The 14,975-nt window shown below is 57.8% G+C and overlaps 8 protein-coding genes across 8 annotated transcripts; 4 read left to right on the forward strand and 4 right to left on the reverse strand.

The window, feature by feature from the left end:
* Positions 1-570: 570 nt before the first annotated feature.
* Positions 571-1,749, forward strand: PSEUBRA_002914 (Mitochondrial substrate/solute carrier; the record flags this gene model as incomplete). The annotated part of the gene is made up of 1 exon (XM_059464932.1): positions 571-1,749. One exon carries the CDS (start codon positions 571-573, stop codon positions 1,747-1,749), a length of 1,179 nt encoding a protein of 392 aa, XP_059320718.1.
* A 286-nt stretch (positions 1,750-2,035) lies between these two features.
* On the forward strand, positions 2,036-3,958 carry PSEUBRA_002915 (Structure-specific endonuclease subunit Slx1; the record flags this gene model as incomplete). The annotated part of the gene is made up of 1 exon (XM_059464933.1): positions 2,036-3,958. One exon carries the CDS (start codon positions 2,036-2,038, stop codon positions 3,956-3,958), a length of 1,923 nt encoding a protein of 640 aa, XP_059321330.1.
* An 84-nt stretch (positions 3,959-4,042) lies between these two features.
* On the reverse strand, positions 4,043-5,428 carry PSEUBRA_002916 (Ureohydrolase; the record flags this gene model as incomplete). The annotated part of the gene is made up of 1 exon (XM_016437306.1): positions 4,043-5,428. The coding sequence occupies one exon, from the start codon at positions 5,426-5,428 to the stop codon at positions 4,043-4,045; it is 1,386 nt and encodes a 461-aa protein (XP_016292791.1).
* A 522-nt stretch (positions 5,429-5,950) lies between these two features.
* Positions 5,951-7,804, forward strand: PSEUBRA_002917 (Carbohydrate kinase, FGGY, C-terminal; the record flags this gene model as incomplete). The annotated part of the gene is made up of 1 exon (XM_016437292.1): positions 5,951-7,804. One exon carries the CDS (start codon positions 5,951-5,953, stop codon positions 7,802-7,804), a length of 1,854 nt encoding a protein of 617 aa, XP_016292792.1.
* An 80-nt stretch (positions 7,805-7,884) lies between these two features.
* Positions 7,885-8,475, reverse strand: PSEUBRA_002918 (Peptidyl-tRNA hydrolase, PTH2; the record flags this gene model as incomplete). Its single annotated transcript, XM_016437317.2, has 1 exon — positions 7,885-8,475. The coding sequence occupies one exon, from the start codon at positions 8,473-8,475 to the stop codon at positions 7,885-7,887; it is 591 nt and encodes a 196-aa protein (XP_016292793.2).
* Positions 8,476-9,365: 890 nt separating this feature from the next.
* PSEUBRA_002919 (Alcohol dehydrogenase, C-terminal) lies at positions 9,366-10,442 on the forward strand (the record flags this gene model as incomplete). Its single annotated transcript, XM_016437285.1, has 1 exon — positions 9,366-10,442. One exon carries the CDS (start codon positions 9,366-9,368, stop codon positions 10,440-10,442), a length of 1,077 nt encoding a protein of 358 aa, XP_016292794.1.
* Positions 10,443-10,633: 191 nt separating this feature from the next.
* On the reverse strand, positions 10,634-11,944 carry PSEUBRA_002920 (Bile acid:sodium symporter; the record flags this gene model as incomplete). The annotated part of the gene is made up of 1 exon (XM_016437319.1): positions 10,634-11,944. One exon carries the CDS (start codon positions 11,942-11,944, stop codon positions 10,634-10,636), a length of 1,311 nt encoding a protein of 436 aa, XP_016292795.1.
* Positions 11,945-12,577: 633 nt separating this feature from the next.
* On the reverse strand, positions 12,578-14,251 carry PSEUBRA_002921 (Cytochrome P450; the record flags this gene model as incomplete). Its single annotated transcript, XM_016437303.1, has 1 exon — positions 12,578-14,251. The coding sequence occupies one exon, from the start codon at positions 14,249-14,251 to the stop codon at positions 12,578-12,580; it is 1,674 nt and encodes a 557-aa protein (XP_016292796.1).
* Between the last annotated feature and the right edge of the window lie 724 nt (positions 14,252-14,975).

Consider the following 14,975-nt stretch of genomic DNA (forward strand, 5'->3'; position numbering starts at 1 on the left):
TGTGCTTTGGAACAAAGTGCGGAGTTGCCTCGCTTACGCGCTACTGGAAACCTTCTAAGCGTGGCACGTTCTGCCTTCGTGCAGGAGCAACGGCGGCTCAAGTTGCGCCAAATCTGGCTTCCAGAACCCTTACAGCCGCCGGAGAATCGGTAGCCAATCAATTTGAAAATCAGCAAGACCAGCAACAAAGTCCTGGTTTCTGCAGCGGCCCGACCTGAGAACGGTGGGGTCGACCTTGCTTTGCCCTTTGAAGCAGACTGACCAGCAGGACTGTCGTGTCGCTAAGGCGATGGCCAGGCGGGCCCAGCATCGCCTCGAGGATCATTGCCTGCCAAATCAAGGCCTAACAGAGCTTGGATTTTGGCGTCACAACCGCCCGAGTTCCGAACTTTCTGACGCCTCCACCTCAAGTCTTCTGACAAAACCCTGCATGAAGAAGGGGTCTGATGGGAAACAGCAGCAGCTACGCAGCACCGGTTGACGGCGAACCGGCCTCTTGCCGTCAAGCTACCACCTCAAAGCAGCGACAGCCCGCAGCGGGATCGCTCGACACACTCAAGCCTTGCCGGTATGGACACAGTCGTTGCAGGAGCGCTCGCGGCGTTCACCGTAGACCTCCTGATCTACCCCTTGGACACCCTCAAGACTCGACTGCAAGCACCGGACTATGCGACCCGCTTCCCATCAGGCAGGGGCCTCTACGGCGGTCTCTACCAAGGAGTGGGTAGCGTCATCATTGCCACTCTCCCAGCAGCCGGGCTCTTCTTCACGACGTACGAAGAAGCCAAGAGCCTGCTCGCATCATCCGGCTCGCCGCTAGCCAATGCACCTCCAGCCTTGTCACACATGTTGGCCAGCTCAACGGCAGAATTGGTGTCATGTCTCGTCCTCACTCCAGCCGAGATCATCAAGCAGCGTGCACAGGTGGTCAACAAGCAGGCGGATCGCAATGCTTCGTCCTCCAGCACAAAGTCTTCAGCAGCGTGTCCAGCGACAACTGCCGCGGGCGCAGCAAAGGAAGTGCTGCAGCACGCTCAGCCAGGCGAGCCCAAGGCAAAGCTTGCAAAGGAGACGGTCAAGCATGCTGCAGACAAGGTGACCAGATCAGCTCCACCAGGCAGTGCTGCTTCCACAGCGAGGAATGTCGTCCTCGACGCACAAGAGAAGCTTCAGCAAATGAGCTCTCAGCGACCTAATCGATCAGCATTGTCGCCAATCGCTTCGACATTTGGCCGCTCGTATCTCGCTCTCGCCGGCCGCAACCTTCCCTTCACAGCACTTCAGTTCCCGATCTACGAATCACTACGAGAGCGTCTGGGAAAGTGGGCAGGGCTCAAAGCCGGGACACACAAGGAAGATGGCGGTGTCGATGACGTGCGATCGTCAGAGGACTTCAGACGCCAGGCGTCCCAGGATGAGACGAGCGTCGCAGCAGAGTTTGGCAAGGCGGGACTGGTCGCGGGAGGGTCGGCAGCGATAGCGGGGTCGTTCGCAGCAGTGGTGACGACACCCATCGATGTGGCCAAGACGCGCATCATGCTCGATACCGGGGCAGACGAAGCAAAGAAACCGTTGGGTGTCATCGCGACCATGAAGGACATTGCTGTGCGAGAAGGCTGGAAGGCTCTGATGAAAGGAGGTGCTTTGAGAGGCGCCTGGACTGCATTAGGAGCCGGCGTATATCTTGGCAGCTACGAAGCCGGCAGACTGTGGTGGAGAGACCGACAGCAGAGGTCGAAGAAGGCGTAATGGAACACCTCCCCTCAAACAAGGTCTGACACCGGAGTGCTTTCGAATGTGGATGTGTGATGCTCACCTTTGACACGCGACCGGTGAGAAAGCGGATTTTGCAACTCAGCCAGGAGATGAACCCTGCATTTTGTGCTTTCTTCTCGTCTTCCAACTTCCCATCCTCTCACCATCTTCAGCTGTGAAAGTTTTGCTTCGCCGCTATCTACCATGTCTCGGAGGATACGGACATGACAAGTGCGCACTTGGCGCTCTCATCCGACTGGTTTTTCGCCCCCCCGCAATCATGCCATCTTCGGTGACAAAGCACACCATTCCGTCCTTCTACGCCTGCTACTTTCTTCGCTCGCTCGCATCTCCTGGCATCACATACATCGGCTCAACACCAGCTCCGCCTCGCCGCAAGCGTCAGCACAATGGCGACCTCACGCAAGGTGCACACAAGACCGCTCGTGCCCGTCCATGGGAGATGGATTGCATCGTCTACGGCTTCCCGTCCAAGATCGCCGCATTGCAGTTCGAATGGGCCTGGGGCAAGCCGAATCTCTCTCGCCACCTCAAGTTCCTCCACACAGAGCACTCGTTCGATGGTGCCATCTCGGACACATCGGCATGGGCCGGGAAGCCTCTCTTTCCATCGACCAGCATGACACCGGGCCAAACTCGATGGGGCAAGCCCAAGAGAAGGATCGCTCGACCACCTTCCACGCCGAACGCAAGACTGTTGACGATGCGCGCTCTGCTGCGATCCGAGCCGTTCTGTGGTTGGGGCCTCAAGCTCGCCTTCTTCACCGAATGGAGCTGGCTGGCGTATCAGCGACTCGAAGCTGCGAATGCCGCCTCTATGGTTGAGCCTGCATCTTCCACATTGGAATTGAACAGACACAGTCGATCCGGCAAAGCCCTCCCTCCGCTCTATCCGTTGGCAGTCTGCGACTTTGCTGGTGTCGATGGAAAGCGTATGCCGCTCGTGCACGTCTCAGCGCAACATCGAACGGATGCTGGCGTAGCTGATCAACCCGTAAAGAAGCGGCAGTCTTCGAGCAAGAAGAAGGTAGACGTCGACGAGCCTCCACAGTGGCCCGAGACTCTCCCCCGGTCAGCGAATCTCAAGGGCCTCGATGCCTGCGTGCAGGATTTTGACACTTTTCCATCGCCACAAGCTGCTGCGACCAATACCGACCTGACGCGAAAGGCAAAACGCGCGACGAAGGCGAACAAGGAAGCTGCAGCGGCGGGGGAGGACGAAGAGGGGGCGAGCGAGGCAGAGGACGGCGATCTCAACGGCGGCGTTGCTGCTGCTGTTGAACCTGGATCCGTTTCGACCAGGCCTCTTCATAGGATGAAGTTTGACGACCTCGATCTGGAAGAGAGCGAGTGGAAGCGCTATGAACACGTCATCGCCACCCGACTGGGTTCCGCATCGACATCTGCGGCTCACGCCATGAGCGAGTTCATGCAGGACTGCGTGAAGCGATATGTCGCAGCACAGGACGCACGCACGAAGGAGACAGCGACAGCTGCACCGACGACGTCCTGCGCGCTTTGCAATCACGCGGTCGATCTCACCCGGCAACTAAACTTTGTTCTGTGTCCTAGTCCGCATGCAAGCACGCTGCCAGCCGTGTCAAGCACAATCCCAAACACGGTCAAATCCGTAGACTCGCCATGCAATTCGATCTTCCACCTCTCTTGCCTAGCAGACTCGTCCCTGCAGCAGCAGAGCGGTGGTGAGGAGATCAACAGCAGCGTCAACACGGTGCTTCCAACACACGGCGTCTGTCCTTCTCATACGAGTGCTCCTAAGCCGGTTGGCTCGTGGGCCGACGTTGTGCGAGCCATGTATCGCAGGCACGAGCGCTTCGAGCGTCTGCTTCAGTTCTTGGTGCGGTCGGGCAAGACGCTGGCAGAGCATCTGAATCCGCCGCCGCCGGTCGAGATCGGCTCTCCGAACAAGGGCAAACGGAAGGGAAAGTCGGCAGCCGCTGCAGTTGATGCGCAAGGAGAGGAGACGGAGACGGCAGCTCCTCAGATTCCGTCAAAGCCAGCGCGTGCGAGAAAGCGCTCTCAGCCGACCGCATTAGAAGCTGTGCCGACTATGTCAGTAGAAACAATGGCTGACGAGGTGGTGCCGAAGAAGGTGACCAAGAGGAAGGTCTCAAAGAAGGTCAAAGGAGTCAACTCCACGGAAATCATCGACCTCACCTGATTGTACAACATCTTGCATTCAACAACGCCATTCACATGCTCTCCGTCGTATGTCCCTTTGCCCTCGTTCTCCTCGTCATCACAGCTAAAGCTCGTCTCCGTGTCCGAAAAGCGACCCGACCACGCTCTTCTTCTTCCCTCTGCCCTTGGCCTTTGGTTCAGCCACCTTGCCCTTGCTCTGCATTCCGTTCCCCTTGATCAGCAGATTCATGAATTCGTAGATCAGATCGCTGGCCGCATACGCCGTGATTTCGGCCTGATCATATGCCGGGCTGACCTCGACCAGGTCGAAACCGACAAAGTTCAATCCCTCCAAACCCCTCAAGATCCTCCTGAGCTCTCTTGGGCTCCACCCTGCGGACTCCATCGTACCCGTCCCTGGGGCGAATCCTGGATCCAACGTGTCAATATCGATACTCAAATACACGGGCATGGTTCCGACCCTTGCGCGGATGTTGGCGATGATGGCGGGGATACCGATGTCGTCGATGTCATCGGAAGTGATGATGTCGAATCCGATGCTTGCGTCGTGCTCGATATCGTCGTACGAGCCTAAGCGGGTTCGGATGCCGGCATGGATGCTCTGGTTGCGTGCGATGAGGCCTTCCAGTGCGGCTTGCCAGAAGAACGTGCCGTGTTGGATCTGATGTTGTCGCGTGGGGGAGTTTACGGGTGACACTTCGGGGGGCCATGTGTCGAGATGCGCGTCGAAGTGGATTACTGCAATGGGTCCGTAGACGCGGTAGAGCGAGCGAAGGATGGGGAGTACAATCGTGTGATCTCCGCCCATAGAGACGATCTTCGGATGAGAGCGACCGTCTTTTGCCAGGCCTGCGGAGGAGAAGGCTTCCCAGGTCTCGGGTGCAACCACCGATGCGGGAGGCGAGGAGGGATCGCGAGACGAGGGATCCGAGTGCGCCACCCGCTGCAAGAGGGACGAATAGCCCGCTTCGATCTGATCGATCGCCAACGCGGGGTCCATCGGTGAGGTAGGGATGTCGTCGCAATCGAGGAAACGCAGTCCAGAATTGTACGGATCCATCCCGTGATGCATCGAAAACGTGCGACCTGATCGCTGACGACGGCTCGCCTGACGGATGGCGTTCGGCCCGAAGCGAGCCCCAGGTCGATAGGTCACAGTGAGGTCGTAGGGAATGCCGAGGACCGCTACGTCGAAAAGCTCGTCGGGGTTGTCGAGACAGCGCGAGGTGGGAAGATGCGCATAGGTGGTGACGCCAGCAAAGGCGGTTCGCGCAACGCCGCCGTACTTGCTCGTCCAGGGATCGGGGATGTCGTTCGAGGGGAACTGGACAAGCGGGATGGGTGCGAACTCGGCGGTGCTGTGAGGATCAGCGCCGTGGTGGTCCTCGTCGAGACCGGGAGAGTGAGGGTATGAGTGCGAGTGTGAGGCTGCGATAGTCGCGCAGCTCAGGGCGGCCGCCAGAAGAAGCAGCGTCCTTGATGTAACCATGACGGCTGCCGTAGGTGTGTTGTGGGGGGCTCGAGGAGAAGCAAGGGGGGATCGAGCTTGAGCTTAAGTAGCGCACCTTCAAGGGATCTCAGGAAGCTCGAATGCCTCAACCACAACTGAAGCCGACTTGAGACATCTCGTGCGTTGAGCTTGGCGCCAAAAGCGCGGGGAGAGAGATGTGCTCGTTAAGCGTGCATATCGTTGCTCGTTAAGGCTTTATCACTGCGATACGCCGTCCAACTTGCCGACGATGTCCGATGGGTTTTCCGATTCTTCCGAACGCATTTTCGCGTCCCTGAGGATGCCATGGTGTAACATTGCTTGATTTTTTTTGGCCTTGGAAGAACTCGGTGAATTTTGACGACGAGCCGGCAATCTTGCTCGTCGTCGGTCTGTGCGTGGCGTTGAGTGTCGGCGAATTGCACTTCTTCCAACGGAAAGTCGAGCAGGTCTCGCTGTCCTTCTCATCAAAGACACCTGTGCTCAACCCTTCCTTGCCACCAACACCTTGCAGCAGCAACCATGATGGACAGCCCGACCAAGTTCTACTACATCGGCGTCGACGTTGGCACCGGCTCTGCGAGAGCAGCGCTGGTCGATGACGACGGCAACATCCTCGCCGAGTCCACCAACGCAACACAAACCTACCGTCTCGAGTCCGATTCGCGCATCTTCGAGCAGTCGACCACGGACATCTGGTCACAGATCAAGCTCGCCATCACTCAAGTCGTCGCTGCGTCCAAAGTCGACCCTAGCCTGATCAAAGGTCTTGGATTCGACGCCACCTGCTCGTTGGCAGTGACGGACTTCAACGGTCAACCAATCGCTGTCACGCCACAACCCTCGTCCTCGAGTAGCGAGTGGGGGCCAGGAGAACGCAACGTCATCCTCTGGGCCGACCACCGCGCCGAGGAGGAGGCAGCACTTATCAATTCGACCGGCTCCAAGGTGCTCAACTACGTCGGCAAGACCATGTCGCTCGAGATGGAGATCCCCAAGATCCTATGGTTGAAGAAGCACATGCCGGACGAGCTTTTCCGTCAATGCATGTTCTTCGACCTGCCGGACTATCTGACGTACAAGGCGACGGGTTCGCTGGCGAGGAGCAACTGCTCGTTGGTATGCAAGTGCTCGTACGTGCCGCCTGGCGTTGATGGGTCGGAGCTTGGATGGCAGCCGGACTTTTTCGAGCAGATCGGGCTCGGCGAGATGGTCAAAGACGACTTCAAGCAGTTGGGTGGTGTTCCAGGGCGCAACGGTATCGTGCTCACTGCTGGACAGCCCGTAGGCGACGGTCTTACTGAAGAGATCGCTGCTGAGCTCGGACTGCTTCCTGGCACAGCAGTCGGTTCGGCCCTCATCGACGCCTACGCAGGGTGGGTGGGCACTGTCGCTGCCCCCGCCACCAATCCCTTCTCGGAATCTAACAATCACCCTTCCCTCATCAGCTCGCAGAACCGTCTCGCAGCCATCGCCGGCACTTCGACCTGCTACTGCGTCCAGTCGCCCTCCGGCATCCTCGTCGACGGCGTGTGGGGTCCTTACAAGCACGCCGTCTTTCCCGGTCTCTGGATGAACGAAGGCGGTCAATCCTCCACTGGCCAACTGATCGATTTCATCATCGATACGCATCCCGCTGCGCCCGCTCTCCGCACCCTCGCCTCGGAAACCAACCGTTCGCCGTTCCAGGTGTTGCACGATAAGATCGACTCGCTCGCCTCCGACGCTGGTCTTTCCCACGCATCGCTCCTCACCAAGGATCTGTTCATCTACCCGGACTTTCACGGTAACCGTTCTCCCCTCGCGGACTCCACCATGCGAGGTAGCATCACAGGTCTTCGCCTCGATCGCTCCCTGACCGATCTGGCGCTCAAATACTACGCCACGCTCGAAGCCATCGCCCTGCAAACACGACACATTGTCGAAGCGATGAACGCCAAAGGGCATCAGATCGATTCGATCTACATGTCTGGTGGACACGTGAAGAATCCGGTGTTCATGCAGCTGATCGCGGACGTGTGCGGGATGCCGGTGCAGTTGCCGTTTAGCTCGAGCGCGAGTGTTGTTGCTGGCAGCGCGATTCTGGGTCGGTTCGCGGCGGATGTGAAGGATCCCCATGGTTCAGGGGCGAGTGGCGAGAGCGCACCAAAGGAGAGGACCAGGATCGAAGATCAGAAGACGGCAGAGGAGAGCTCGTTCAAGTACAAGGATCATTTGTGGGATCTGATGGTTAGGATGACCAAGCCAGGAACGCTGGTGTTTCCGCAGAAGGACGAGAAGTTGCGGAGGTTGCTGGATGTCAAGTACAAGATCTTCAGGGAGTCGATCGAGATTCAGCGTAGGTGGAAGGGCATGGTTGCCGAGGTGACCAACTGAAATCGCAATAGTTCCCCCTTGGTCTCTGCCTATTTGATGTGTCTATTGCGAGATGCTGAGCTGTTGTACAATTACTTCGATCAAAGCAGCTTGAGATGCCCCGTCAACTGGTTCATCAACGAGACGGGTGCAGGTCCCAATCCCAACACAGTCCTCGTATTCGGCGCGATCTGTGTCCTGCCCGCATCGATGATGCTCCTCGCAGCGATCCCCAGTTCCTTTGCCTTGCTCTCCAGCTCCAACATGGTGTCCTCATCCGGGCACTTGACCGCCACTTTGGCCTGTCCCCTCTTCTCCCACTGCTTGATGAATTTGGGTGTCACCTTGCGTGCCGCCTTGTAGGCAGCCAATGCGGCGTGTCCGCATTGGGCCGCGATCTTGCCCTTCTCCATCTTGATGTCCATGCGCACCGCGAGGATCATCTTGCACTCCTCTCCCTCGAGACCCTTACCAGAGGAAGAGTAGTTGTCGGCGATCGCGGCCATCTCGTCGTCCGTATCGAGGTCCGAGTCGTCGTCGTCGGAGGCAGAGAGGATGCGCCGCGAGTTGGAGTTGTACGAGACGAGAGAGCGGCCCATGCCGACAAAGTAGCCGACGGTGAGCGAGGCGATCGACACGGCGATGACCGTTGGCAGCATGGCGGTGGATGTGGATGAAGCTGATATCGACATGACGAGTTCGGCTCGTGTTGTGATGAAGCTATGATGGACAGAAGATGAGTGAAGACGTCGAGAAGATCAGAGACAGGCGAAAAAAAGCGCAGTCAATTACACGTGGAAAGAAAAAGGGATGCGAAAAACAGCAAAAAAGCAGGACGAAAATGAAGCTCGAAAAAGGGGACGCAAAAATGGTCTCGCTGCTCAGCCGTACATTGAGACACCGGCTGTCGTCGTCAACCAAGAAGCGGGCGGATCGACTTGGCTCGCTCGACACTCAAGGTCATCTGGCACGACGGGTGCTGAAGATAGCGGAAGCTTACAGCACAGCACGCATCGTCTTGGAGGGTGACCAAGAGGTCGTTCCTGCTCTTGGGCTACTGCATCTAAGCCACGCACCAGTCAGTAACGACACTCGTCCGTCAACCGCCGATTCTGATCGGCGTCTAGCACGGAAGTTGCGGCTTTGCATTCACAACCGAGCTCGCCGGTCATGCAACCTAGGAACGCGAGTGATGTCAAGAGAGAGAGGTGATCGCATGGCTGAACGGTGTGGAAAAGTCGCCGAACTCTGAGCCAACGGATTTTGAAATTGTGATGTCGCGTGTGAGGCAAAGGTGGAGCAGAGGCACTTCGCCAGTGTCGGAGAAAATGATCTCACGACATCATCACCTTGGGATTACCGAGAGAGGGGAGTGAGCACGCGCGGTGATTGGAAGAAAAGACAAAGCCAAACTGGCCTTCACTCAACGTGGGGGGCGTTGGTCGCCCCGAGAGGAATCAGCGCCTCTTTGCCGCTTACCTGCGCACGCTAAGTCAGACAGTCATCCGTCTCACTATTCCTCCTTCCATCTCAACCACATACATCAAAACCCAAACCAAACATCCATTTAATATCGCCCAAAATGCCTCGCGGATACGGTATCGCCGACACCAAGAACTGGACCGACTTCAAGGTCTACGACTTCGAGCTCAAGAAGGAGACCGATGACGATGTCGAGGTCGCCATCACCCACTGCGGTGTCTGCGGTTCGGATGTCCACACCATTTCGGGTGGCTGGGGTCCTCTGAGCCACGACTTTTGCATTCCCGGTCACGAGATTGTCGGTACCGCCACCAAGGTCGGCAAGAACGTCAAGGGTATCAAGGTCGGCGACCGTGTCGGTGTCGGCGCCCAGGTCGACAGTTGCGGTGAATGTGTGCCTTGCAAGGACGAAGAGGAGCAGTACTGCCAGGGTAACGAGAAGAGCGGCAAGGGCCTCGTCGACACCTACAACGCCAACCACCACTGTGGCACTCCAGCACAGGGCGGCTACTCGACCACCATCCGCACCCAGCAGCAGTTCGTCTTCCCCATCCCTGATGGCATCAAGAGCGAGCACGCCGCTCCCATGCTGTGCGGTGGTCTCACCCTCTTCTCGCCCCTGATCCGCAACGGTGCTGGTCCTGGTAAGCGCGTCGGTATCGTCGGCATTGGCGGTCTGGGTCACTTCGGCGTCATGTTCGCCCACGCCCTCGGTGCTGAGGTGGTCGCCATCTCTCACTCTCCCCGCAAGAAGGAGGACGCTCTCAAGATGGGAGCCAAGGAGTTCGTCAGCACGGGCGAAAACCCCAAGTGGGCCGAGGAGTACAAGTCGAAGCCGTTCGACCTGATCATCAACACGGCCTCGTCCAACGCCGTCGACCTCGCCTCGATCCTCAGCACGCTCAAGGTGCACGGCCGCCTGATTTGCGTCGGCATGCCCGAGGACGTCTTCAAGGTGCGCATCCAAAACTTTGCTGGTAACGGCTGTCTGATGGGCTCGAGCCACATTGGTAGCAAGAAGGAGGCCTTGCAGATGCTGGCGCTTGCTGCTGAGAAGAACATCCAGCCTTGGGTCGAGGTTCTGCCCATGAAGGACTGCTCCAAGGCTGTCAAGCGCGTCGAGGACAACGACATTCGTTACCGATTCGTCCTCGAGCAGGATATCGAGGAGAACTAGGTCGATTCTCGATCTAGGATCAGCCGAGGGGCTGTCGAACTTTGATCATGCTCAAATACAAGACGTTTCCATGGATGACGCCTGACTTCTGAAGTCTGTGTAGACATCACAGACGCACAAGCAGAGTTAGTGAGAATGCCATGCGATTAAGATGAGCGACTGCTGTAAAAAGTGTCCATGAACTGCGGGTTCTACCTTTCCAGATCCGCCTTCTCGGCCTCTCTCCTCTTCCTGCTCTCCCTCTGGCTCGCCTCCAACCCGCTATCCCACCTCAACCTTTTCCCTACAAACATGGCCACCCAGCTCAACACGAGCAGCACGGGCACCTCGACCAACGGCCCAATCGTCGCAGCCAACGCCTGGTCCGACCCAACGCCAAACACGGCCACGCACACGGCGATGGCCAACTCGAAATTGTTGCTCCCCGCAGTAAACGCCTGCACCACGGCCATCTGGTACCCCCACTCGGTCTTGCCGTACCGCACCGACAGCCACCAGATGAGCGCGAAGGATCCCGTCCACATGAGCGCAAAGTAGAGCACCAGCGGTACGAAGGTGCGGAATACCGGGCCGAGGTTATCGAGAATGTGCTGGGCTTGTTCAGCAAAGATGATGATGATGGTGTATAGCAGTGCTAGTAGGGAGAGAGGGCTGAAGAAGGGCAGGAATTTCCTCTGAAAGAAGTCCTGGCCGGCGAGACCGAGTACGAGGAGTCGTGTCACTACTCCTGCAGCGAGCGGGATGCCAAGGTAGACAGCCACGGCGATGGCCACATCGGAATAATCCAATCGAAACCCGTCGTCGTTGCTGATCACGTTGATGAAGAGCACCGCCAGAGGCGCATACAGCACGATCTGGAGCAAGGAGTTGACAATGACGATGATGGCGCAGGTGTTGGAGTCACCCCGAGCGATTTTGTTCCAGATCATGACCATGGCGATGCAGCGAGCGAGACCGACCATGATGACGCCCACCCTGTAATCGTCTAGGTCTGGCAGTGTTGCCCAGGCCAGCCCGAGCATGAGGAAGGGACCCAGGAGCCAGTTGAGCACCAACGACATGCCTAGCTGGTACCACAATCGTTTCGTTGCAAACATCTGTGGCAGCCTTTCGTACTGCACCTTTGTCAAGATGGGCCACATCATGACGATGAGTCCGACGACGAGTGGGGCGGAGACACCGCGGAAGTTGCCCTTGGCCAAATTCGACTGGACGTTGGGGGCGAATTTGCCGATGATGACGCCGAGGATCATGGCGAGGATAATGAAGAGGGAAAGGAGCCGGTCGAGCCAACCGAGCGAGAGAAGGATGGTCTTGGCTGCACCGGTCGAATCGCGTGCATCTTGGAGAGCAGACCGAAGCTTGGGTACGCCGCCATTGGGGTCGAGGATGAGGCCGTCTTCGTTGGGCAAGGACACGTCGTCGTCGCGGAGCGTGGAGGCTTTGCTCCTCGTCGACGGCTCGTGCGAGGGCTGTAATGTGGGCAGAGTTGCGCTCGACATGATGGACCACTGACGACGATGATGGTGGTCACGAGTCGAGACGATTTGCTTTTATTCAAAGTCGACTACCAACAGCGATGCTGTTAAGTATGGTTGGCTTGCGCATTGCGGGGCGGCGACTCGTGGGCAGCAACAGAGAAAAGTGAATTCGAAATTCCCCTTTGGCTGTCAAGACGGCGTTCCGCGGGACTGAATTTGAAATTTGATCCCGCGGACGCCCACCTCCTCTGCGCCTTCTCGATTCCGATATCCGGCCTTCGATGGGTTCTTTTCATGTAAGAGGGTTGACCGGCACTGCTAACAAGTGCCTGACGAGAAGGAGGAGGGAAGGACGAAGGCGGTTGAATGATTTTCAAGTTGGCCGCCGCAGAGTCGTTAATCAGATGCGACCCTGGTCGTCGTCCTGCACGCATTCTCAATGAGCTGTCGTGGCGGAATGGTGCCGGCTCCACTGCCCTACCAAGCGACGATCCCATACACGCCCGCCGTAGCTTTCGAGTGAGAGGTATGATTAACAAGTCCAGATTACAAAGACGATACAGACAGAGATGGACGCATGCAGTCCCCAAAGGTAGTGTGTAGTGGAGGAGTAATGACGATGCGATGGGAGCGGAAAGTGCACATCTGGACGGCTCAATCGTCTCTCGCCCTGACCCGGATCTTGTACGGGTTCTTGATAGGCAGTGTGAGCGAGTCGTCGTATGTCGGCACGTCGTCCCTCAACGCCTGCATGTCGTACTGTACGTCAAAATTGCCCAGGATCTCGGCGACCACGGCGCAGCCCTCGTACGTCGCGAGCGTCTGACCGAGGCACAACCTCGGACCGGCGTTGAAGGCATGAAACAGATACTGCGAGTAGGTCTTGATGCCCGTCGATCCGTCGTCGCGCTGTTCAAGGAAGCGTTCGGGTTTGAAGTGCTCGCAATCCTCACCCCAGAGTTCGGGCATGCGGCCCATTGTGTGGTCCTGCCATGTGACGGTCTCGCCCTTTTTGATGATCAGATCGGGCAGCTTCTGCGGGCTAGGCACGGCATTGGGCGCGACGTCGGCGTCCGACGATGGCTGGGCATAGGGTCGGATGACATCGTCCTTGACGGCCACCTTGAGGTTCTTGGGCACCGACGGATGCAGCCGCAACGTCTCGAGGAAACACGCCTGGACGTAGGTGAGCGAGTTGAGATCGTCGTACGCCATGCTGCGGAACGAGGAGCCGGCACCGAGCTTCTCGTGAATCTCCTCGCGCGCCTTTTCGATGCAGTCGGGGTTCTTGGAGAGCTCGAAGAAGAGCCAGCTGAGCGCTTGGGCGGTGGTGTCTCGACCAGCGATGAGGAAGTTGAGAACAACAGGAAGCAGCTCGTCTCGACTCAGCTTCTGCTCCATGAAGAGGGCCAGGAGATCCTTGTCGCCCTTGCCAGAGGCGGCCTGGGCCTCACCACGAGCACGTGCGGCCAGGCGAAGGTCGATGATCTCGTAGCAAAAGTTGTGCAGCTCCTTGATGGTCCTTCGCATCTTCCTTCCCTGGGATGAGAAGAACTCGGTGTATCGCGCTAGCGGATCGACGAAGCGTTCGTCCATGACTCTTTGCGCATAGTCGAAGTTGGCGGCGAACTCAACGACCCGTTCCAGCCCCTGGACGTCGGTTGGCAGGCACTCGATGTCCGCGCTGAACGCCATGAGCGAGAACGAGCTGAGCGTGAAGCGGAAGAACAGATCCGCCATGTCGATCTCGGTATTCTTGGCGCTGCCGTCTCGGAAGAGCTGGTTAAGCTTGGAGAGATCGCGCTGGATGGTGCTCTGCACGTGCGTCCTGAAGTTGCCCACACTGAAGATGTGCGAGGCCATCTTACGTTGCTTCTTCCAGACCTCGCCGTCGGCGACAAAGATGCCGTGCAGGCTCATGACGTCGCCCATGTTCCTCTGGAAGTTGATGCCCTTTTCGTAGTTCTCAAAGTTGGTCTTCTGCACCCAGCGGATGTACTCGGGACGGTTGATCGAGGTGATGCGGCCGCCGAGGTAGGGGAACGTGGCAGCCCAGGGTTGACCCCCAGCGCCAATGGACTTTTGCATGATGAGAAACTCATCGAGGAAGCGACGGCGTTTGGCGGCGATGTCGAGGAGGAAGGGGAGGTTACCGACGAGCGGGAGAGCGCCGGGCACTTCGTTGATGCCCTTACGGTGCGAGGCAAAGATGTAGCGGTCAGGCGCGATGAAGCAGAGCAGCGCTAGAACGATGACCGAGCCAATGGCGATATGTAGTGATGTGAGCTGCTCGAAGGAGCTCGAGACGGTTGGCAGCAGCGACGACATATTCGTTATGGCGTAAACCGGCTAGAGGCGGAAGGTGGGTGATGCGACTTCAATCAAGCGAGAGAGGTCTATTGCATCGTTGCCTTATGTACTCTCTTGAACACAATGCTTGGGCCGGCGTAATGGAGCTTCATGGCAGAAGAGGCACAGATGGACGTGAGCAGCACGGTCAACGCCATGATCGCTTCACGGTCCGCTGAAAGGACGTTTCTTTGGGAGCGAATGGTAAGCGAGGCGCACCGAGCTGGGACCAACATCATCATGTGCGAACGGGCGGCCAACAATGCTCCGTCAGGGATCCTTGCAGCGCACTGCAGAGTGCATACAAATCTAAGGAGAGCAATCGTGCACCTGTGATCCAGGGTCTCGGAACCAGCGGCTCCCACTTGCATCTGCCCAAAAGATGAGTAGCCTGCAGGAAGCGTCATCGGACCGGGCTTTTTTTTTGGCAGCGTGATTCCCGCAGCGGCTGTTGGATGAAGTCGAGACCACGGCTTCGTTGAAGGCTGAGGCTAATTGCAGAAGCGAGCGGGTCCGTCAGCAGGGCCAAGAAGAGTGGCAGCCGCGATTCTTTGGTCGCGAGGCGAGCGTGAGCAGCGGCACAGGTCTCTGTGCTGTAAATGAGGCGTCTGCTGCCGCTGCAGCCGCTGTTTGCGGCGTGCAGGCTTTGCGCGTCGGCTCCTACCAGAGCCGCCGAATTCTGCGCGCCATTTTCGTGATTGAG

The sequence above is a fragment of the Kalmanozyma brasiliensis genome (assembly GCF_000497045.1).
Source record: "Kalmanozyma brasiliensis GHG001 unplaced genomic scaffold PSEUBRA_SCAF2, whole genome shotgun sequence".
NCBI lineage: Eukaryota > Fungi > Basidiomycota > Ustilaginomycetes > Ustilaginales > Kalmanozyma > Kalmanozyma brasiliensis.